At 42.8% G+C, this 25,082-nt stretch overlaps 1 protein-coding gene across 2 annotated transcripts in view; it reads left to right on the top strand.

The window, feature by feature from the left end:
* SIPA1L3 (signal induced proliferation associated 1 like 3) overlaps positions 1–25,082 on the top strand; it is a 657,587-nt gene that overhangs the window by 282,551 nt on the left and 349,954 nt on the right. For both annotated transcript variants that reach the window (XM_085625340.1, XM_085625341.1), the window contains exon 8: positions 19,990–20,147. In XM_085625340.1, coding sequence (XP_085481466.1) covers positions 19,990–20,147 — 158 coding nt within the window. The remainder of the gene's footprint in view (positions 1–19,989; positions 20,148–25,082) is intronic.

Below are 25,082 nucleotides of genomic sequence, written 5' to 3'. Positions count from 1 at the left end.
TCCAGCCAGTCTAAAGTATTGCCGTTTCTATGAATGAGATTCAAGACAAAACGCGTTGAAATTGATAGTTTTGATTCTGCTGTACAACCTGTCATATTTCACTTTACAAGACAAGAGGTCACTTAAGTAACCACAGAGATATTTTTCAAAGCAATTCCTTTAAAGGAGATCTTTAATTTTAGTTAAAAAAAACGAGGCACTTTTCTACAAGTACCCCGTTGTCCCACTGTGGCTCTTTCCGAACTGGTTGGATGTTTCTTCCATCCGTAGGCTTGACCTGAAACAGCTTTGCATAAAGAGAGTTGCGAATTGCAATATTTTAGAGAGCCTGCAGCATGAGCATTCCTCTTAGTTTCTACCCTAAACCCATTCCTATACATCACCAACTGATCTTATGCAGTTCTTGCATTTCCCAATTACACACATTCTGCAGCTTTTTTGGTAGTCACAAACCCACCTTGATGCCACACAAAACAGTAAGCAAAAGGTTTTAGTCCACAGAATGCTACTGCTGTGTGACTCCTGTCTGCTTGCCTTGATGGTTTTAGCTGCCATTGTCAGACCTTCACCCCTATCTCCCCACGTTTCCACACTTGTACTGTTTCCCCTAACTCCTTATCCCCATATTGGTGTGACATTTCTGACTTTCTCCATGTTCTCCCTTCTGCTCAGGCAAAACATAGTTCTGAACATAACTCTTATTAGGGATCCACAGAGCATAAACCCTCAATAAACATGGGGACTTTGGTCAGACTTTGGTAGAAATATGACTCAACAAAATATCACTAGTGTTTCTGCACACATTACAATCTGTCTGCATAGAATCCAATGATGAAGCAGTTCTACTATCTTGTGGAGATCTAAAAATTGGCCCAGTTCAAAACTCAGTAGTTGGTTGACTTCTGCCTCTTTGGGGAATCACTGCAGCAAATTAAAGCTGAAAACAAATGGCACTTGACACAGTGTACTGTGATTTAGAGACTTTTGTTTTCCATTTAACAATTTTGTCGCTGGTCACCTCCAATAAAGTCATCCCCCTTAACAACCACTGATTAATTCATCTAAAGTCTGGTATCCATTTCTGTGGCAAACCAGAGCAGCCTGAAACAGATTCTTGTTAGGTATGTCTAGTTTATTTTGTTAACTACTTCAGATAAAACTTGCCTTTGAACGATGTCATTTGAAGAGGCATCCTTGAACTTTTCCAAAGTCAGTGAGAATTTTGATGAAGTTTGGTACTGTTAATTAATCCGTTCTGAACATCTATTTTGATAATAGGGCTTTCTAGAGCATTATTTAACTTGATCAGTTTTAAAGTTATAGGGAACAATATTCTTATCTACGCCTTTTCAAATGGGGCAGCCTTTATTGTTTTTGAGATATGGAAGACAAGTAATGACAAAGATTTTAATAATAAAAGGAGAGTGGAAGCACACTGCCTCATGTCCCAGCACTTTATTTGCCACAAAGCAACATGATAAATACAGTGCATGATAACACTTGCTTCAGAGAGTCTTAAGTTTTTCACCCTTGATTGTGCAGCCAGTGCTGTGCATCTCTAGACACGTGTTTCAGGAGAATTGTCCTTTGTCGTCATCACATGATGTGACATCGACGGAATCCATATAACCCCCTCGCCAACATGCTGACATCAGTTCCTTCTTTTCTGCGCTTGCGACACAGATCCAGAGCAATTAGGGGGGCGTTTTTCGTCCCATCTCCACATTTTGTGTGAGAAACAGTGTGCTTTTTGCAATGCCTTCAGGGTTTAAACCCTGTGAATCTTGTGACAGGCAGATGTCGGTCACAAAGCAACATTCCTATCTGTCTGTGGTGCCTGGGGGACCACCATGACTTGGAGCAGTGTGGTTCCTGTCAGCGGCTTCACCCAAAAGCGTTGGGAGAGCGTAGAATGAAACGTCTGCTGGCATTACTATCTGAGGCACTGTGTCGTTTTCAATCCTCATCCAAATCGAGGAGCCATTTGGGTGAGGGGCCATCTCTGGCGTGGGAAGCTCCGAAGCACCAATGGTCGAAATGCTAATTCATTTTTTACGCCATCTCCCAACCCTTGGCTGCGAAGTGTTCTCCAGAGTTCACCTGGTGCCTCCCTAAATATGTTAGAGCTGGGGCGACTCTAATCGAAATGTGGGAATATTACATTTCCCTGCATAAAGTCTTTGGGCCTTATTTCCCCTCTGGTGTGCTATCTAGCCCCAAAGAGGTGGGAGGTGCCCTGACTGGATCCTCATCGATGCTGCACCAATTATTCTTTCCAACATCGACACATCAATGTACTGGCATCGGATGCAGTGCAGATGGAGACGTCCGCTTTAGGCAACTCTTCTTCTGTCAGTATAAAGCCTTTTTCTGCCCTTTCTACAAAAATGCACCGTTTGGCAGCCGAAGGGGAAAATATAGGGTGTCCAAACCCTTTGGGCAATACTGTCCAGTTTCTCTTGGAGGAAAATTGGCTGACTGAACTGGGTGAGGCTAGTCGACTTGAGTCCTCCCCAGTTTTAGATTTACTTTCTTCCCCTGTTATGGCAACAGAGGTGAGCGCCTCTTATGCCATGGTATTGTGGAGGCCATCTGCTGTTTGAGTGTCAGCTTACCTCAGTTGAATTATCCGCAGACCCTTTGGCGGATATTCTTCACCACGGTAACACCGGGGTGGGGCCCTTACTCGCTTATGGGTCTTTACATAATATATTGTTAGGGGCTTGGGCATGGCTGGTAACGAGAATGCCTGTAGACCAAGCTATATCCTATAGGCATCGGCCTTCACCTTGGGAACCTGCTTGTACCTTTTAACATCACTCTACTAAAGATCTGGTTGTGCAAGTAGCCACAGCATCTGCAGACACACATTTCCACATCTGGTTCCAACAAGCACTTATGCCAGATGGCTGGAAAGTTGTTGGAGGAATATTTTCCCTTCCGTTAGTGCAGCATTACGGTCTTTGAACACTACATGTGTTCTCGGCAGATTTTCCTATGCGTTTTGGGACTCAGTGGTGATTTTGCGGCCTTCTCTTCCAGAGGAAGCCAAAAGTAAACGGCTATAGATGGTGTAAGATGGTCGTGCGGCGGTGAAATTCACCATAAGATGTAGTATGAGCACAACGGATTCCATGGGTAGAGCTATGGCTTAGTCAGTTGCCCTGCCCAGGCATGCATAGCTGTGTCATTCTGAGTTTTCGGAGCCTGTACAGAATACCCTGGAAGATATGCTGTTTGATAGTGTACATTTATTTGGTGTACATGCTGATTCGGCTTAAAGGCATTTTAGAGCTGCATGGTGTAATAAAGACACCTAGACTGGTCTTTGCAGGATCTGGTTAGATCTTAATTTCTTTTTGACTTGTGTGGACAGAAGTGATTATAAATGACTTGGTTATAATGTGTATTCATCTAGTTACAACCTGTGTGGTGTATCTGCTTACTTCAGGAGTTTATGGTTGTTTAGTTAACCTTGTGGTTCTTTACACATGTTTACTTGACCCTTACTTCCTGTCATTTACAAATACAGTACTGCATTTATTCTGCAGAATACTCGGAGTAAAGTTGTACTCTTTAAAGTATATTTCACAATATGTGACTTTCTGGATTACTGCTCCAGTATGTAATTTAGAGTGGGTGTATCAAAGGTTATATTAGGTTGTGAGCTGATGCATTAAATGATCATGAGTGATGTCATCAGTGATGTCACTGACCATGTCATGAGTAATGTAATATGTGACGTCATCAGCAGTGCATTGCGGGGGCGCGAGTTATAGTTAGCTGAACACCTCTGTTATTGTTGAGACTGCCTATTGAGGCATTACTGGCCCACCATTTGGTTCCTTTGTAGGCAGCTATGCTGCCATTTATTGGGAGGTGCCTGGCTCCCTGCTACACCGCTAAGCTACGAAGGTTCACTTCCTTCGTTTTTATTCATTTTATGTTTCATTATTTTACCCTTTTATTTGAACTAATTTCGCCAGTAGTTGTCAGCTGCAGGGGAGCCTGTAACTGTATACAGGGGTTGCTTGACCCCGGTTTCACTTTACTGTTGCCCAAACATTTTTAATGCTTGCCACCCTGCTGTGCGCACAAGCCACTCCCCTGCTGGAGCAGTGGGCTATTTTAAGAAAGCTTCAGCGCGTCCACGCCAAAGATATGCCTAAGGCAAGCCCTTCTGCCCTCGTACAGCGCCTAGCGCCCATCTCCCCGGATAACTGGCGTCAGACCTTTGCCTACACCGCTATTCTCACCAGGAACTTCTTGCCCTAAACCCCGGTAAGAGCACCAATTGTTCTACGCTAGATTGTAAAACTATTTTTGCCAGTGTGCAGCATACTTGTCTGACCCGCGGCTACCCAGCACTCTTAACATTGCCTTCTGCTTTAACTTTCAAAACAACGGGGTCCATAAATCAGCGACAAGCACCTAACAAATACCCTTAGGCCAGTGCTCCTTCGCACACATTATTCTGGGCACTTATTAATGCCAGATCACTAATTAGGCATAGTACCGAAATTCATCTGTTTATGGACACTTTCAAACCTGATTTCGTGTTCAATACGGAAACCTGGGAAGGATTCTCTTGCAACCCTGACCTGATAGAAGCATTACCTAATGGCTTTTCCAAATTCAGTTTACAGAGACAGCGTTTGACACTTGAAAGTCTTTCGGTCTCATGGGAAAATTGACTAACGTTCAAGTGATTGTCACAAGTCCCCCAATAATTGTGGGCTCACACAGTAGATTTACTGGACACCCTTAGGAAGATGAAATCTTTGTATAGAATAGGAAACCTGGCAAATGTTTCTCTCACCTCCCACTTAGTTATGTTCATGGTCAAAAGGGTGCTTAGAATCAGACCGACCTTTTGAAGAATCTCTTATATCTATCGGTATAGAAGAAGCCTGCCTTGAACCACCCAATATCAGTGCACACACAGCGTTGCTGTTTTATAATGATTTAGAATGTATCATGCGCAATTTTTCCAGAAATAATCTAGCAGATATAATCATTATAACAAACAGCTCTAAAATTAAAAAATAAAATGAGTGAAAACGAAATACACCCCAAACATATAAGCCTAAAGTCCTGAACTACCTTTTATATATTAGTTCATATTTGCCAAACATGTAAAACCTCATTCATACCTCAAAGGATCCTGTTTGACAGAATCTCCCCAGCATCCGATTGATCTTCTTGCCTCACCCAATCACCTAGATATTTAATATTGTTTTACTTTAAAGAGCAAGTGGGGCCTAATGCACTTGGATCATGCATTTTGCAACACAGAACTGAAGGCGGTGCTATTAGTTTATTAAGAAGTTTGTGGAATCTACAGTTCTTGGTTCTTTCTAATTTCACACAAATGCAACTCCCATGAAGTCAATCTGCCCTGCAAGCATACTACAGCTTCTGTGATCAGTGCAGAGAATGGATAAATTCCACTTCAGCTAATACAGAGTGAGCAAGAAAAATGTAACAATTGAGCACATAGTCTGTTAACTTACAGATAAAGTAAGACAATTCACCTCAATTTAGGCCCTACAGGCCTTGCACATTCATAACAAATAAAGCAAGCACCCAAATCATCTGTTGCACGAACATGAACTATGTTACTATGTATCAAGGCCTGCAACAGATATAACATTATCGAACATGTTTAAAAGAGCGTTTTGCATCCTGAATTTCTTCTAGATTAACATGCTGTGAATATTCCACCATCTAGTGCTTAGAGTCGGAAAGTGCTACTTGTTTTAGACCTTTTTTTCTTGTCATTGGGGATGGGTGTCTCTGGTGAAAAGAGGTTCCCTCAAGAGTAGGCTACTAAACACACTTGAGATGATGATTGTAAAGTGCGCAGCAAATCACATATCATTAGTAGCTCTATTCCAAGACGGTTGGGCCTGATGGCCTTGCATATCTTTCGTATTTCTCAAGGTGAACTTTGATTGAGGGCACTGCACTAGAGAGTGCAGCATTAATATAACCAGTTCCACAAGCAAGTGGAAGATTGCATCTCCCTAGTCTAGATCCATCATTGTTGAACATCATTTTACTGGTGGACCATCCCCAGCAGGGACAAAAGCTGCCCCCCTGATATTGCTAGTAGACACATCTCTATCTGGGCTGTAGGTCTCATCCTAGCACATCATGTTCAACTGTCTGTGTTATCCGCAGGATCGTTGATATCACAACAGTATGTCGCAACTGAGGGCATTGAAGTTCACTCTTAAAGCTTTTTTTCCACACTTGCAAGGAGAGGAGGTGCAGGAGTAGACTCATAGCTGAAGAAATATGCATTAGTTAAATAGGGAGTACTTTCTCAAATCCTCTGCGAACCAGCAGAAGAGATGAGCGCTGGCTTGGACCATAGAGCAGAAACATTGGTCTGTTTGCTGCTCATCTTCTTTGGATCATTTTTCAAAATGTCGTTCGTGGCTAGGTTCTTAGAAGGGTAGAAGAACAAATACCTACCAATCCCATAGCATGCCACCGAGTGGTATTTAACCTTGATGTTGAATTATTTAGTGGGGCAGCCCTGTAATCTATTGCACTCCTGCCCATTAAACTATCTCTCATGGAAAACTGTGTTCCTTCTTGATGTCACTTTAGCACGATGAGTGCGTACGATTCAGGCTTTTACATCCTCTTCTGATATTTGTGTTTGTAAGTGCCAAGTACCTTTGCTGTCCTGTCTGTAAATGCCAAAAGAGTTTCATGTATCAGCGGCCATATCTCTACCTTTCTTTATCCCACTCCCTCTTCTTTCCAAAGAAGAGAAGAGGCTCCATGGATCGGACTGCTTGACAAGTACTGTGCCTCTACAGGACTAAACCCTTTAGGGTAGACTATAACCTCTTTGATATAACCTGGAAGCAGACCATCTCCATATAGACCTCCTTAATGGAGAAGTGGTATGACCTATTTATAATGAGGCCACATGGCCTTCAGCTCACACTTTATCCAGACACTACTTTCTCGATTCAGAAGAGCAAGAGTTTTCTCAGTTTGGCAAAGCAATGCTCCATGTGATATTTTGTAGCCTTAACGATGCTTGCCATTACCAGTCTACCATTAATCCTAGTTTTAATTAAAGACCATGCTCTCTTTTTTCTGACCTAGTCTGTTTATTTTTGTAGCCTGAACAGGGAATTCTTAAATTTAGAGAGGTCATTGTTTGAATTTAAACAGCGGTGTGCTAAGCTTAAAAACAAAATACTGTAATGGAAAGCTGGCAAAATGTACTTGTCTGGTTAAAAAAAGAAAACAAATTCGGACTCCGCTGACACCCAAACATACGTCATCACACAAACCTTCCCCTAACCCCCAAGAATGCAGCTATGAGGCTGGGAGCAGAGGAAAGTGGAACGCTTATTTGAGGCAGCTCCACCTTCTGGGGGCATCAACTCCACAGTATTCTTACCTTCTGCCATTGCTCCAAACCTGTATTGTCATCATCCAGTATCCTTCCTACCTATCATTCCATATGTTAGTTTCTATTTCATTCAGTGTGCAATACAGCGCTCAGGGGCTCAGTGTCTTGACCCTCACATACATTAATGTTATGATGACTGCCACATATCAATATATGTCGAAGTGCACCCAGGAAACCCTCCTCACAATTACAAAATAGGCCTGACCTTATCCTTCTAGTGAATACTGGCATCCTGTCAGGTTATCAGAATGACCAGCAACTATGTAAATAATTTCAGCTGAAATGGGATTGCATGACAACCTCTAGAACCACAGGCACATACACCCTCACATACTCACCTACTTGCATTACCCAAACTCCCACTTCCTTCGCAAGGAACAATTACAGCTCTTCGGCTGCTTCACTCTTCTGCTTTTAGAGATTATTTTGCAGCAGGTAGCTGGAGAGCAGTAGGCAGCAGGACTATCAAGCATAAAGTTACTTCTTTAATGGAGGGCTGGAAGAAGACTACTGACCAGACCACTGTGCCTGACCATCGTTATCATCTCCGATAGCTATCCAGAACTGTGGATGCTCTTCCGCTGTTCCTTGCGGTGGCAAATGCTGCCAGTTTTGAGACATAGAACCGTGGACCTGTAGGGGTGATGGAATAAGCTGAGCTGCAGTAAGCAATAGCTTCTGCCCCATCTCCACCCTTCATCAACATTTGATTACTCTGAACTTTTCAGCAAACAGAATAGACATTTAAACTTGTTGCCCACAAAACCCATCCAAGGAGTACAGTGATGGGAATTTCACACCCCTGATATACTGTAGTCTAGCAATTATACGGCAGGGATTAAAAAAGCATGATTAGCTTGTGTAAAGGATTTGGTCTCTGACCAAAGTAGAGTGTGACATTCTCAGGTTAGATGGATCATGCAGTTCCTATACACACTCCAATTATTTATCTACTCTCCTGCCTGCAGCTCAAGCTTGAATTGTGGTTTTATAGTGGATGCTGGATGAGGACCACAGGTCTGAGGAGCTTGTGGTTTCTGTCCAAGACAGTAGGGATAAGTCTGCTGTCCCCTGAAAATAGACCACTATTAGTGGTGCTTAGACCAGTTCAACTCTTATCCAGTTTTATGACTGACATTTAGACACAGATTATGTTTTTAAATCTTTTACTCTCCGAGAGTGGCTCAGTAACATAAAAACAAACCTTCCAGCTCCAAGACTGGGTTTCACAAATTCACACGGAATAGACAAACCATAAACTACAACCATATGACACCAGGTGCATCATCTTTGTCCAGCAGACCTGAGCACAGCCTCTGATAGCTTTCATTTGCCAACTTAATGAACAGCTTCATATATTGGAAGTGTTTTCTGAACATCTTGGGGCGCAGGGGTGGAAAGCTCAGAGGCTCTCTTACAGACTAGAATTGTATTGTCTAGGAGTTAAATCCACTGAGATTTCAGGCAGGTGTCAAGGTTAACTGTGCTACTACCCTGTGAAGGGACACTCCACAATTTAACACCTGCTTGGCAATGCTGTCTTGGTTGGCTACATTTGTTCCCCTGTTATCTCCTTTGTCTTCTTAACCTGGCTATCTGGAAGGCTCACGATGCTTAGATTTTCTGCATACCTCTGGATGAGTAAAGAGTTTGAGGGAGGTGTGGTGGCATCCCTTTGTTCTGACCGAGCCAGCTGAGATGATGCTAGGACTGCACAGAATTTGACACAGTAACTTTGGAATCCCAGCTGCGACTATCTGGTACTTATACAGCTCAGAAATAAAGGAAAAAAACTCCCCACTTTTGATATTCCTTGTAGACTGTCAGCTTGGTTGCAAGTTTGTTCTTGGCTGTGCCCAGCTGAGCCTCAGGCCAGAGGGAAAGAAAATGTTATGGGTTAATAGAGAAAATGACTGCAATCGCAAATCAATATTGAAAAATAAATGAAAGAGACCATATGCAGCAAACAAGATTTCCTCATTTTAAAGCAGTGCAAATGTTTTTATGAGAGTAATCTTGCCTGTTAAAATGGTTTCTGTATGGCTGCATTTTACTCAAACAGCTCATAGTGTTATAACTATTCTGACCTACTGGCCATGAACCTTAATAAGGCATAAAAAAGTGGGACGTAGAAAGCCTTCTTTGAAGAGCAGAGCTATTGATTCCTAGATGGTGATAAGTACTGAGGATTAGAAATAAACAAATGTCTTCTCCCATGATTGGTCTAAGTCGGGGTGAAATTAAAAATGTCTTGCCTTGGGGCAGCAGGGGAAATTCAAAGTAGCACAGCAGCACCCCAACAATCTGCATGCATAAGCAAGGCAGTGGGGGGTGGGGGGGGTATTGATAATGCTTGATAAAACAAAATTGCAGGTTCGTTAATAATGTCCTGTTACTAACAGAACTCCTAATTTATCAAAAATGCACACTTTGCACCATAAAGCAATCCCCCTCCTATTTTAGCGCAACATAGTAGAGGGCTGTGGTGCCTAAAGAAAAACCGCAAGAGGGCTAAGGAGAAATAAATACCCTGCTCTTGCCCTTGCTCAAAAAGGGAAGCTAAACAAAGATCTTCCTTGCATTGGGCTAAGCGGAGGCAAGCAACCATCTACACTTTAGGATAAATTGAAGGGAATAATTTCCCCCACTGTGCCCGAAGCAGGGAGTCTGGGCAAACAAAGATTTCCTCAACTCTTGGACAGGGGAAACACATCTCTCACCCTTGCATGGGCAAGATTGGTGGGAAATACATACATCCACCAGCCCTTGGGCTTGGGGGTAAGGGAATACATATCATTTGGCCCTCTGCAAGCCTGTGGCAAACAAAAACTCCACCCTATCTCCAGGCGAAGATTTTAAAAAATATACCCCATTTGATTTGATCTTGGCCAATGTGGATGATGCTGTAAGGCTACAGCTGCCAGGGAGGAGTCAGCTCTTCAAGGTCTCCTTCACTATCTAAAAAATTAGACCAGACTTTTGTTGCAACATTGTGTTCTCATTAACGGCAAAGCATTTTGTAAATAAGACTTGCTTCAATTAAAACAAGAGAAATACATCCTTCAGATCTAACGGAGTTCACTTAAAATACTAAACTTATATTAGATTTAAAGTTAAAAAAGGTGAATAGTGTTTACATCACTAAACCACAAAAGATACCACATACACAAGTTAAGCTGCTACTTTAACTTTACGTCACACCTCCAACAGTAACTTTAACTCCTGTTTCGTCTTACACTTGTTGCTCAAATGTGAATTTACCTTGAAAAAATAAAAGATAAGAGGCGTTTGGCAAAATGGGAACAGTTGGCTTAAGTAAACGCAGTGGCCGGAAGAGCAGGCACCATAATTGGGGTCTGTAGACTATCTCCAAGCACATTGGTTTTGACCGTCCTTTTATACATTACATGAAGCATCATAAAGTAATTTGTACATTCCTTTGGAGACAGAAATCTGGGCCTAGTCGTGGGCCGTAAATCTGGTAATTTGATAGAAGCGCAGATGGGTCTCGACCTTCCGTGGACACAATGTGGGTCCAGGTATGTGTCCAGATGTCCGGCATGGGTAGCGTGTGATCACTGTGGGTAGTGTGCATTCTGATTGGCCGAGTGTTCCTAACTTAGGGTAGCATCTGACTCTATGGTGTTTTGGGAACGTGTTTTCCTCCAGCCAAACATGTTTTATTGAGGTCAGTCTCCTAAGAACATTGTGGTGTCACTGCCTATCTGTGAGATCGATCTGGGTTTTTCTGATCGTGCTTTTGTTAAAGGGTTATGTGTCACCCCACCTGTGATCTTTCCATCAGTTGCTTCAGGCCTAGGTCGCAGAGCCTGCTTTACCACATATTTCTGACTTGGAGTTGAGGGGAAGGTCATAAATGGTGAATTCAACAATGGTGATGCAAGTTCATTATTATATTTACATATATCATGGCATGCATTGATATTGTATTTTTCAATATTAACACACTCGCCCATAATCTTATTGTGTTTTCACACATAGAGTGCCATATTACATAGCATGCTATTTCCCATAGTGCGTCTGTCCTGAAAACACTTGCACAGTCATTGTTAGACCTGGCACCATTGGTGTGGGTTTCCCCTGCATTTTTGCCTTTGCTTCCAGTGTTTTTCTGTGTGTTGGACTTTGTTTTTGCTGGTCAAGATGCGTTGGGCACTTTGCCACTGCTGTTCAGTGCCAAAGTTTAAGTGCTACCTTTGTAAATTATTGTTATGGATTAGTAATTCCATGATTGGCATATTTGGTTTACTAGTCAGTCCCTAGTACAGTGCACTGTGTGTGACCAGGGCCTGTAAATCAGATGCTGCTAGTGGGCCTGCAGCACTGATTGTGCCCCCTACATAAGCAGCCTGTAAATGTGACTCCGATCTGCCACTGCAGTATATGTGTGCAGACTGATACTGCACCCACTTGCCAGGCCCTACCCTTCCCTTTTCTTACATGTTAGTCACCCCTAGGGTATGCCCAAGGTACTCCTGTGGGCAGGGTGCAGTGTATGTGAAAGGTAGGACACGCCCTGGTGTGTGTGGCATGTCCTGATCATGAAATACTGCCAATTTCGTTTTTCACTATTGCAAGACTACCTGTTCCCATAGGATAGATTGGGGAGTTTGCTTATAACATCCTATACATATAACTACCTCTGGGAAGAAGGTAGAAAAGTAAAGTTTAGTATGCCTGAACTTAGAATGTTAAAATGCATCTTTTAGTGAGGGTGATTTTTACATTCTGTGTTTGAAAATACCACTTTTAGGAAGTAGGTATTTTCTTGCTTAGCCATCCAGTGTGCCACTGCTAGGATGTGTATTGACTGCCTGGCTTAGTAGTGACAGGGGCTGGCAATCTGCAGTGGCTCCAGATAGTCTGGATGAGTCAGAGCTGGGCTGAATAGACCTGGTTTGCATTTAGAGCAGGGGGAGGAGATTTCCTTTTACCTTAATGGGCCTGGCCTGCCTTCTACAGTGCCGATGGGCATGTGGCTCTGTCATAGTGAGTAGGCTTTAAATGAGCATAATGGTGACCACGGTCCTAACATAGAATGTAGAGTTTCCTATCTAAAATTACGGAATCTCTGAATTCTACTAAGGGCGAGGAGGCGAGCATTATCACATTTGTTATTTCTAAGCAGTCTAAATCATTTACTATATTAAGTGTTAGTGATGTGGTGCGATTGCCTCAACATGAATTGTGGAGTCAGCAGGGACTGATCTAAAGCAAATGTACTTATGAGGCTCAGTAATAATGGGCTTAATTTAATGAGTAAAGATGAATGGTAAAAGGAAGTAATTTCTGCATAGATATTGTGCTTTGGAGGACCGACATATACCTGAGTTGTGACAACTTCTGGTGTCCTGGATTGAGCTACTTCGTAGCCATGTTGTATAGAATTGTGTAAAACATGGTCTGCCGGTTTAATTATTTTTTTATTTCTTGACCTGATGTAAGAAACCATCAAAAAGCATGACCCTTTACTCTCCGTTAAATCCAAGTATATGTTTAGGAAAACCTAGATTTCTTTTTTTTTTTTAAATATCTTTATTTATTTATTATTATTTTTTTAACATATCATTCCCCCGCCCCTGACCCCACCCTTTTCAGACTTTACCCGAACAGAGACACAATTTACTTACAGAATTCATCATTATTAAGAAAACAAAACGTAGAATTCAGAGGTGCAGAGCAGTTCATCAAATATACTTTACGGTCCCATCTCTTGTTAAGTAGTTAATTCTGAGCTAACACTCCTCATCGTGAGATGGGTCTATCAGACGCATCTATCCGTCCCCAGTATGGCTTTGTATCCACTGTAATAGTGGATCTCATATTATCATACCTCTTTTGCGTTTATTACGCCCTTTTATTTTATAGATAGCCACCTCTAGGCTGCATGTTGCCAACAAACGGGCTCTCCATTGCAGGAACACCGGTGGGTTCGGGTCTAGCCATGCTGAAGCAATGCATAACCTTAAAACAGCCATTGCCACAAAAATTAACCCTTGCATATGTTTTGGCCGCCTAACGTTTGCTGTACCCAATAGTATTTCCTCTTTGTGATAATTACTCCTGTTTTTAATATTTCTGATAAAGAACCAGATATTTCGTAAATCAAATTTGTTAATGCATTGCATGAGGCGAACAAATGCACAATATCAGCCTCAAACAGTGTGCAACGTGGGCGTGTTGTTCCTTTCCCGGCCCCCCATTTTGCTATTTTATTCGGGGTGTAATACAGTGAGAAAAAGGTTTTATAAAATTGGACTTGTAGTTTTATCGACATTAAGCAAGTCTGAGATAGTTCATAAGAGCGGTGGGGAGTTTGGGGCAACACTCCAAGTTTAACCTGCCAGTTAGCCATCTGTTTCTCCATATCATCTGGCTACTGAGAGTTCATAGACTCATAGACTTCCCCAATAGTTAAGGTAGATTTTTTACTCAGGTTCTCCATGATTTGAAGTGCCTGAAATTTTATCCTACCCCCCTCCCCTCTTTCTTTATCAAAAAATCTCTAACCTTTAGAAATTTAAAAAAGTCCCAACGGCTAAGTTCATAATCATTGCGTAATTCCTCAAATGTTTTCAGCCCACTCGACTTATAAAAACAACCAAGCTATCCCTGAAAATCTCTGGGAGATCTTCATTATTAAATAATGGCGTATAGTTGGAATATCGCCCAAGGCCCAGCAGTTTTCGTACATTTCTCCAGACCTTGTATATGCCGGAGATGGTCTTAAATTTAACCTTCTTGAAATAACTGTCGTTAACGTGTCGCCAGAGGCATCCTCCACAGCCCCTACCCAGTAGAAGTTCTTGTGGTGTGGGGATATTGCCATTTACTCTACTATTCATCTCCGTGGAAACTAATTGCGTGCAATATCATAATATGGTAGCCCAATAATATAGTTTAAAATTGGGCATTGCCAGTACCCCTCTATCTTTAGGCAAAGTGATAAATCTGAGGGCTCTACGTGGCCTCTTATATCCCCATATAAATCTGGAAAACATAGATTCTATGGATTTAAACAATTTAAGGCAACGTCATCCGCATATGCCAGTGTTTTTGTCGCGTGATCTCGTGCCCAAATTGGTGGTATTAACGTGTTATTTTCTAGTCTGCGGATGAACGGATCGATATAAATCACGAATAGAAGAGGGGAGCAGGGGCACCCCTGCCTCGTCCCCCTAGTGATGATTATTTTTTCCGATAATACCCCATTTACCATCACCCTAGGTGGCGGTTCAATGTATAACATTTGCACTGCTTTAATAAATCTCTCTCTGATCCCACTATTCAACATCGTAGCCCAGAGGTATTTCCAGGAGACCCTATCGAAAGCTTTTTCGGCATCGAGTAATATAAGAGCCGTAGGGTCTCCTGCCACCTCCGTAAAGTCAAAAAGGGAGATCACTGTTTGGACATGATCAACTGTAGATCTCCCTGGAATAAACCAGTGTTGACAGACAGATATAATTTTATGTATGATTGGTGCTAGTCGGCGGGCTAACAGTTTAGAATATATTTTAGAATCCCCATTTATCAACGTGATAGGGCGATAAGACCCGAGTTCTGTAGGATCTTTGTTTAAAAAAAAAAAAAAGACCACTATCTTGGCTGAGGACCATGAGACTGGTGACCCCCCCCCCCCCCCCCCCCCCCGAAAGATATGGACAAATATATCCCGCATTATTTCTTTTCGTTGGAATGAAAATTTTACATAAAACTCTGTTGGAAATCCATCCATACCCGCTGCTTTTCCTGTAGCTAGATTATGCATGGAGAGAAGGATCTCCTCCCAATATGGAGAATTATCTATGCTTTCTTGATCCACTTCCTCAAATCTTACTGGTGTATTTAGATTTAAATATACCTCAGTTTTTCCCTGTTGATTCTCTACCTCTTCATAAAGTTCCTGATAAAATCGTTGAAATGCGGCTCTTATTTCAGTAGATTCTTTTTTTTGGCCAAATTCTGGATCCTTGATTTTTCTTATTACATTAGCTGAATTTTCTTCTTGGGTACGGACCGCCAATTGGTGGCCCACCTGTTCATTCAATTCATATATTTTCTCTTTATGCGATGTTGCCTTGGCTACCGCTTTTTCTGTTAAAATATAGATGATGCGATTTTTGGCGGTCGCCACCTGGCTTAATTAGCTCTCTGTTGCTCGCCGCTCCTGAACGGCCTTTATCAATTCTCCCTCATCTCTACCCAGATTTCGCGGTAAAACCCCCATCTTTTGTTTAGCCTCTTTATTAGAGCTAAGAGAGAATAGTAATGTCTCCCCTCTGATACCCGCCTTTTGAGCGTCCCACACCACATCTATTGCGGTACTACCCATATTATCCTCTAAGAATCCCGGTATCCATCTCCTCATGTGTTGACAATATTTCTCATTAATTAATAGTGTTCTTTCAAACGTCCATATCGTCGCATTGGGTTTCATTATTCCACATACTAAATTTATCACAAGAGGAATATGGTCCGATAACACTCTTGGCGATTTTTATACTGTGCTGGCAGATCTTAAGGCGCTAGAAATGAACATATAATCTAGTCGCGCATGCAGAGAATGTGGATTGAAGTAGTACGTATATCCAGGATCCCCTAGATGCTCTATTTGCCAGCCATCGATCAATCCATGCAGTAAGCACATATTTTTCAGTGCCTGGAAGACTTTCGGTTTCCTACCCTGATATTTGAAACCTGGGTCCGACGACCAGTCACCTGGCAGATTTAGATTATAATCCCCACACACTATCAGCGGGAGAGGCAAGTGCACCAGTTAATTAGATACGCTAGACAGTAAATCTGGGTCATCGCTAACATTACCATAAATTGTACATAATGTTATTTTACTTTCCCCATTGTCATAATGGCATTCTGTAATCGCCCACCGTCCAAACCTATCAGCTAAAGATCGTGTGAATTGTAAACAGCCCCCTTTTGCCAGGATAGCCACCCCCCTGGTTCGCGCCCCCTGTGTTGTAGCAGTAATAAGCCTATACCCTAATGTATTGGGCAAATATCGTTGTGAGCCCTCGATGTGTGTCTCTTGTAGACATATGATATTGGCCCCAGTCATCTGTAATCCAACAGCTACTCTCTATCTTTTCTTCGTATCATTAAGACCACATATATTGGCAGTCAGAATTTTCAACCTAGCCATGATAGTGCTTAATCAACCCGTCCATTCCGATCTGTGATTATATCCTCAATTTAAACCGCACTTGCCCTTCTTTGGTATTTCTATATTCATGTTGACCCCTCCTCCCTGCACCTTTCAAGTACACCTTGTGTCTGAAATCCCCCCTGCTTTACCCTCCCCACTTACCACCCCCCACCATTATCTAGGCTGCCAGGCTCAATCCTGAGCCTGTGTGATAGCGTCTAAACCAACCTCACCCATTCTCCACCCCCCCTTCCCTCTGTGTATACAAATTCTTACCCCTTTGACATAAAGGGGTAGGAACCAACTGCGTAAGAAAATGAAGAGATTACTCTACACATAATCATCGAAATGATACAGAACAACAGGGGTAACTATTAGTTACTCTCAGAAGTCCCAGATTTCCCTGCTGTGATTTTCTTCAATGCCTTTTCAGTTTATATCTCCGACGTGAAAAACAGAGTTCGTCCTTGCAAGATTACTTTCAGTTTTGCCGGGTTCTGGAGAAAAGCTACTGCTCCTGTTTTTTTGAATAGTGTGATCAACTGCCGAAGCCTCCATCGTCTCTCCACTGTGGCATGCGCAAAATCGTTTTTTGCAAAAAATGAAAAATTCTCCCAGTTTCGTCTTTTATTAGGTCTTGCCAGGTCATAAACCGCCTGTCTGAGCAAAAAGTTTCCAAAGTATATTAATATAACTCTTGGATATGTTTGATCATTTCGAGGGCGCTTTGAAATTGTCATCGAGAATCTGTGCACGCTTTGGATTTCTTTATCCCAGTCCCATTGTATTAGTTCTGGAAACGCATTTTTCAACAAGTTAAAATGCCTCTTTTCTGCCTCTTCAAGCTTCCACATGATGTCTTTCACAGAGCTCTTGTGAAGTCGCCTGCGTTTTTAGGGCATCAACTGTGGTTTCTAGGGCTTTCATCCGGTTTTCCACCATACTCATCCTTTCAGCAATTTCAGTGTATGTCTTCCCAATTTTGAGCATTGAGCCGTGTAGTTTTTTTGCATCTACTCGGGGTTTTCGATTTTCCGTTTTTACCTTGTTTTGAAATAATCTTCGAGATTATAGGATCATGGATAATGTGGGTTCAGGTGACTGATCTGGATCCCTATTTCTCACCATGCCACTTTGCGCTCTCTTATCTAACCTCTCCATTTCATGCGACCCCAACAAGGAGAGCGATTGCGTGTCTGAGTAATCCCATCCGAGCTCACCCTCTTCATCTCCCCCACTCCGCTTATGAGCCTTCTTTTTTCCTTCCGAAAAGTTCTTCGACTTCCTGTGCACCCTTCTCACCCCCCTGTTGGCTACAATTACTTGTCGAGGTGTCTGCGCAACCATCATCACTGCTACCACTGTTTGAATCCATAGCATCAGACTCACCGGTTTCCTCATTCAGCGAGAAAACGTTTTTCATGAGGTCGGGGGACAGGTAGCCCATCTCGGTATTTTCCTGTATGCCTTCTTCCGAAGCAGGTGGAGGTTGCCTCATTTCTTGGCTCACACATGAGTTGCTTAACTCCTCCGTTTTTTCCGTCTCAGTCTTATCTTTATTAGAAGGGGTAGCCTGCAGCAAATTTTTTTTTTCTCCTTTCATCCCTTTCCTTTTTCTCTTGCTTTGCATTTACGAGTGTATCATGTACGCTCAATATGGTATTCTCACAGCTTGACCCCCATGACATTCGCACGTTATTTGGTTCAGGCATGCTCTCCTGTATATTCGTCTGAACTTCTCCAGCATTCTCACTAACATCAGGGATATTTGTTTGAGCTTCTCCAGCATTCTCACTTAACAGCAGGGATATTTGTCGGATCATTCGTCTGCCCTCCCTCTTTAGTATTCATACCCTTCGTGGAGAACAGACTCGTAATGACAGTCTGCTTTTTCCCTGGTTCTCCTGCAGTTATGCTGTTTAGGCCGTGAGTCTTATTATTTTTAGCGTTCTTATTCTTGCCCTTCTTACCAGTACATTGGTCGGACTTCCTAAGTTCTGTGTCCGATTTCAGGTCGGGTTTGCGCCGTACTGAAGCTGAATTCGGCTGTATCGTTGAGCACGTCTTGCACCTCGCGCTGCCGTAACCTTCCCGCAATGCACTCCAGTGAATCCAGCGTGTTGGTTGCTAGGAGATCCCAGCCGGCTCCCGTCGGAGCTTCCCCAGCCGGAGACCGCCGCCAACAGCAGCCGGGCCAATGCTTCCCAGCGCGTACAACAATCCTTGATTCGCTCGCCCTTTCCAGTAACTCACTTCTTGATCGGCGTTTGCTCTCCTTCACGCCAGCTGGTCCAACGAGACCAGAAATCAAGACCAGCACGCATTCTTAGCCACACTCTGCATCGGCACTCGTCGAGGGTTTGAGGCGAGGTGGAGGTAGGCAACTGAGGTCTTACTCAGACGCCATCTTTGCCTCTTCTGGCAAGCACCCTCGCACCTAGGCCTGCAGTGACTGTTTCTGCAGTGGCTGTTTCTGCCAAGGAGAGGATCTGTGTGTATATCCTGCTTTACGGGCTTGAAGTGGAGCTTGCCTCCTGTTCAAGAGGTCTCGGGAACAGCAAAGACCTCACCGTTCTTTTGGGCGCTGTATCTGGTTCCGCTGGTTCCAGTTGCCGCAGAAACGACTCTGGTGCAGACTCTGTGTCCTGAAGGCACCACAGAGAGCACCGCCTTGCTTCGCAATGCAACCCTGGTCTCACGACTCCATCAACGAGCTGCTGCTTGCACCGCGTCCTGTGGGCACCGCACTCCGCACCGCTACACGCTGCATAGACATCACCTACTCCGTCGCTGCCTGACTCGAAAATCAACCAGCTCCGTCGCCGCACCGTGACCTGCCAGCACCGTCTCACCCTGCAACGCAAGCCTTGGTCTCACCGACTCCGTCAACGAGGCGCTGCCTGCATCGATCCATGAGAACACCGCATGCTGCAACGCTTCCATCTCGCATCGCAGCCGCGATGGTTGCACCGACTGACTCGCATCAGCACGTTGGCGGCAACAAGAAAGGTACTGTCTCAGAGTCTGTCGACACTTTTGCATGTTTTTAAATTATTTTTTAATTTCTTGACCTGATGTCAGAAACCATCAAAAAGCATGACCCTTTGCTCTCAGTTAAATCCAAGTTTATGTTTAGGAAAACCTAGATTTCACTTGAAAAAACATTAAGCACGTCTTAAATTTGTATTGCATTTTCTACCACACGGACTGTGGTCATGTGACCTAAGTACTGTGTATCTGAAATGCCAAATGTCGTTTAAGGTAACTGAAGAGAGATTTGTGTGTCTTTCACTAGACATTAAAAGATTTAATGGATTTTGTAACCACTAACCTGCTTCCCTTTCCCCATTTTTATTATCAGTTGCTAAGGAAACGCCACATTGGAAATGACATTGTTACCATCATCTTTCAAGAGCCCGGAGCGAAGCCCTTCACTCCTAAGAATATTCGATCTCATTTCCAGCATGTCTTCATTATTATCAGGGTCCACGATCCTTGCACTGAAAATGTTTGTTACAGGTGAGTCACAGCTCTGATGGGAATGAAAGCCTTTTTGTCTTTGACAACCCAACGTAGACTGGTCTAATGTTTATGCTTAGGTCTTGGTGAAAATTTATGCACAAAGAAGTCTACATGCTTGGTAAGAGTATTCGGGCTACCAATGGATTTTAAATGGGGTTTTCATTCTTTTTGTTAAGTTCTCTTGGCAAATCTCCTCCTCTTTTCTTGGAAAGGTAACCGACCTACATTTTTAAAATAGGAACACCGAGCTAGTAATGGACATGTATTCATTTATCTTATGTACCATAATATATGTGAGAAATTCAGTGACGACATAAACACAGAAGGCTCTCGATCATTGCTAAGGTGGGATAATGCTTGCCCCCATATTCTCAAATGACCTGGATATTTTCATCATGATGGCTGAATAATGCATATTCACTGTTCCGATCTAAGGTTTGGTTACACTGGTTTTAAGCTTACTCACCAAGTAATTTTTATATCTGGCTTGACAGCACAGCTTTTGCATGACCTAATATAAAGTGGCCTTTGTCTCCACCCAGGGGAGTTTTCCTCACTCGCCTCATTATGTTTAGTGCATCTTTCCACCTCCTAAAGAATGCCTGCATTGCAATACATGAAGGGCTACTTAACATCTGGAAAGTAGTCTGAATCGTCTTGCTTTAAATTCTTTAAGACTCGAATGCATTGTATACCGCCAGGAATTTATTTTTGTTTTTTCATTTAAGCTTGCTCATTTTCAATGTTTTTCTGTCAAAACCCAAATGCAAGCCAGAACTATTGGTTTCCCTTTTTAGGTCTCAGCTAGACCGTGCATTTGCTGTCTCGAAGAGACGTGTGTTTTTTCTGTGCACTTCAGCCCGTCCACAGGCTTCCCATTTGCTTGCTGCATCATCTGTCTCATATTCTTTGTCACCATTTGTCCCTGTCATGCATGGTCGTGTCTCTTCTTGTGTTTAGCCCTCCTTCCAGAGCATACACCAAGTACTTGTAAACATCCACTTTTTACGACCATTTTAGGACCTATTTTTTTCTTTCTTTTTCAGCACTTTACACACTACTCATATTTTTACCAGCTCCGTCTCCTTTCACCCACCCTCTTGCCCTTTCCTCAGATCATCCCCTCCCCGTCACTGCTTTTCCCTTTGTGGCTGCTTTTCGTTTCCCTCACATCCTCCCTTCCATCGTGAATTGCTCCTTCACACCTCTTGGTGCTTGCCCCATTCAGAGATCACCCTTCCTCAGTCACTTCTTTTTCCTTCTTTGCTGCTTTCTATTTCCTCCACCTCTTCCCTCCCGTCTCTGCTTGCTCCTGGGCACCTCCCAGTTCTTGCCTCCTCGCACCTCCCATTTCTTGCCCCGTTCACAAATCAACCCCTCCCCCGACCCAGTCACTGCTTTTAACCCCCATTGTAGTCCGTTTTGTTCTAGTGAGTGGTGGTGTTCTGCCTTTTAATGTACTGTTAGTGCATAGCTGACGTGCTGATTGGAGCATATGTGCACAACTGCTATTACTTGGCAAACGTGTAGTCTGTTTGTTTTCCACATGTGTGGGTACTATGTGTGGTGTTGGCAATTGTGTTTTTAGCCGGAAAATCAGATCTTAAGCAAATAAGTTATTCTTTATCACAGAGCATGCCAGAGCTTTTAAAGTAGCTGTGTCTTCTGCTGTAATTGCAGGTTGTACGACAGTACAACGCTGGTAAATACATCGCATGCCTTTGCCTCGCATTTCGTATCACGCATGTTTTACCTCGATTATGCATTTACATCGCATGCCAATACTTTGCATTGTTTTTACATTTAAAAACAATGCATTTGTGGGGGGAGACCCCCAACTTACCTTAAATACGTGGTATTGGCATGTGATGTAAATGCATAATCGCTGTAAAAATATGCATGCTAAAAAATGTGAGGCAAAGGCATGCGATGTATTTACCTCGTTGTAAAGGCTGTTTCCCGTAATTACATGGCTATATTTCTCCTGTTTGATATGTTTGAAGTGTTCATATCTCACCTATTTGCTTTTCATTTCATAGGGTGGGGACTCTATTTCTTCAAATTTCTCCCTTCAGTACACTTTATTACATTTTCCGCATTCACCTGTGAAATGTGTCTGTGCGCCATTGTTGCTTAACTTGAGTTCTCTTCAAAGGAGCCAGACTGAGTCTTAATGTCATCAAGGTCTCCATGCCCCACAGTGTCATTAGCAAATGTAGTCCTTTTAATGTGGTTGCCAATGCGATATATTTCCTCATGTTCACTACTGTAAACCAGCGTAACACTGTAATTCCTTTTTATTTTTTGTGTGTAGTTTTATATAACACCAACACCACCCGATGGTAGTGGAGCAATTGTTTTTACATCTCGGCTAGACAGCGCCTGTGCTGCTTGGCTCGACAGAAGTGTTGTGTTATATCTGTGGGCTTACAGGCCACCTTTTTCCTACCATTGGTAATCTACAGTGTCACTCATTTTCTTTTATGCCATTCGTCATGGTCATTGTATGCGAGCGTCATGCCTTCTTCTTGTTTGGCCCTCCCATAGCGCATGGACCAAGTACATGTCACCTTACACTGCTCCCGGTTTGCCTGGCTATTTTTTCCTTTGTTTTCAAGCCCTCCATAGGAGTATTTGTGTATTCTGGCCGTCTCCCTTATACACATACACACATACTACTAAAATGCATGTGCGTGTACATAATTGCATTTCTTAAAAAATTGTTAAAACACGAACAGCACTTGTTTATTTTTAATCTTTTTGCATTATACAATGGTATTCTGAGCGTTCGCTCCGTCCTCCGTCTTGCCATGGCTGAACACAAGCCAATGGTATTGGAGCGCTTTAAGTGCTCACCAGTTACATTCTTCAATGACACGTTCATTTTTGTCGCTGATCATGCTTCAATTCAGGTTTTTTTTTTTACCCCTTCATTGTTGCTTCCTCCGGCCCTCTCCTGTAGTTGCTTGCCCATCTCCCCATCCCCTCCTGCTTCCCTCCATCGCTGCTGCTTTTTTTTTGCACTATCTGGTGGTATTGCAGCGCTAATTCCATCCTCCATCTTGCCATAGTGCTAACACCATCTAATGGTATTGGAGCACATTAAGGGCTCACCAGTTACAGTACAAAATGACACATTCATTGTCATACGCAGGGGGAAGCATAAGTGGTTTGCCCAGAATCAAAAACTGTTCAGCCGACCCCAAGATTCAAACGAACCTGGTTCCCCTGTCGATTTCTTTTGCTGTTACGCCACATCCTTTAAATGCTCCTCAACTGTTTCTCACTATCACTTCCACATTTGTTCAGCAAGACTCCGTCAACACCAAAGAAGCATTGGCAAAGTCAATAGATCTTGGCAATGCCTGAGCTATTAGCCTTGTCAATGTAAATGACTTTTAGCCTTGTTTAGCAGTACATCTGCTGTTCAGCATGGCTGAAAGTCAATGAAAAAAGCACTGTGAGGAGGCAATTGCAAGCCATGTTGTTGTGAATTTTTGTGTTAGGAGGGGAAGGACTATAAACTCAGCATGGGGAGCGAAGAGACTCCGAGTCGGCTCAACATCCTGTGATTCTGGGCTCTCATTGACGTTCAGCCATGCTGAACAGCAGATGTGCTGCAAGGCAATAGCTCGGACATTGCTAAGAACTATTGGCTTTGAAAGTGCTTGTTTTATATTGACTCCCTGATTGCTGACTTGAAGATATTCTCTATCCTAGCCACCTGCAGAGATATTTGACTATATCTCTCCTCTTGCTGAGTACATCCAAAAGTGTTAATGCCTACTTGTTTCAAGTCCCTCTTTACTCACCTAATATGTGAGGTAGAGGAGCCTGGAGGAAACGTTTTCACTCAATGACATAAAAACCGCCAATTAGAGCAGAATCTGATTAATCAATGCTTCATAAATCTTCAAGACACCAAAGCACCCACATTTCGTAATAATTTGGAGGCCTTGGTGTCTGATTCTGTGTTTGTCTGTTTAGAGGTAAAAATGTGGTAAATCAACACGTTTGTGTACTTCCCTACAATCGGAGCCCAGAGAAATTGTATGATTTGCCACATTGTCTAGATAGGTGGAGGGGTGTCCATGATACGGCCAATTCAAACAGGCCCACCAATTCTTGTATTTTCAGTTTTTCATATGTATAAACATGATTTTGGAGGAAAGGAAAGGTGTTCATGTTTATACTTCAACAGTTAATGTACAGTGGTACTTAATGTAGATCAACAATTTAAATTTGAGTTATCGTGATGTAAGGAGACATCTCTGCCAGCGTAGGTATCGGCACCCTATTACATTTTCTCTACTAGTACACGTTCGAGGGTGAGAGATGATGCAGATATGTTTGGTGCTAACAGTCTGCCGATCAATGGCAAAGATCATTAAACCCATTGTAGGAATGTGGAGTATTATGTAGTAAGGCTAGTTAGGCTTCAGTATGTAATACTCTCACAATACCCTAAAGATGGCCCTTGGATCCACGCTAATAAATCCTTAGCTCAGTTCTGGTAGTATGGCAAAGGGCAGTCAGGCTTTACTAGATGAACATGTGTTAAACGTTTCAGAATGATAAGTAATTGACACATTTCGAAAAGAAATAAAACACCAATTCATACAAATAAAGTGGAGTTTTATGTAAATTTAGACACCAAAACTAAGTCAATCTGATAAATATAACCAGACTTAGGGGTTTTAGAAGGAACAATAAATCAATGCAAATCAGTACTGCAAAACTTTACCATTGCGGTCAATGCTAAAAAGCATTAGTGACATTCGGTCACTTGCAGGTCGAATTACATGGAACCCACTGGTGGTTAAGGTGATGCAGGTCCCAGGACCAAGCCACAACAGTCAGTTTGATTTTACCTAGCTCGAGAGGCTGGGGTGCAGAGTTGTATTTGCTGAAGAGGGAGCTGCAGAGGAGTTG

Source organism: Triturus cristatus, chromosome 9 (assembly GCF_964204655.1).
Source record: "Triturus cristatus chromosome 9, aTriCri1.1, whole genome shotgun sequence".
NCBI lineage: Eukaryota > Metazoa > Chordata > Amphibia > Caudata > Salamandridae > Triturus > Triturus cristatus.
The sequence above is the reverse complement of the archived record's forward strand: the minus strand, read 5'-3'. Positions and strand labels throughout refer to the sequence as shown.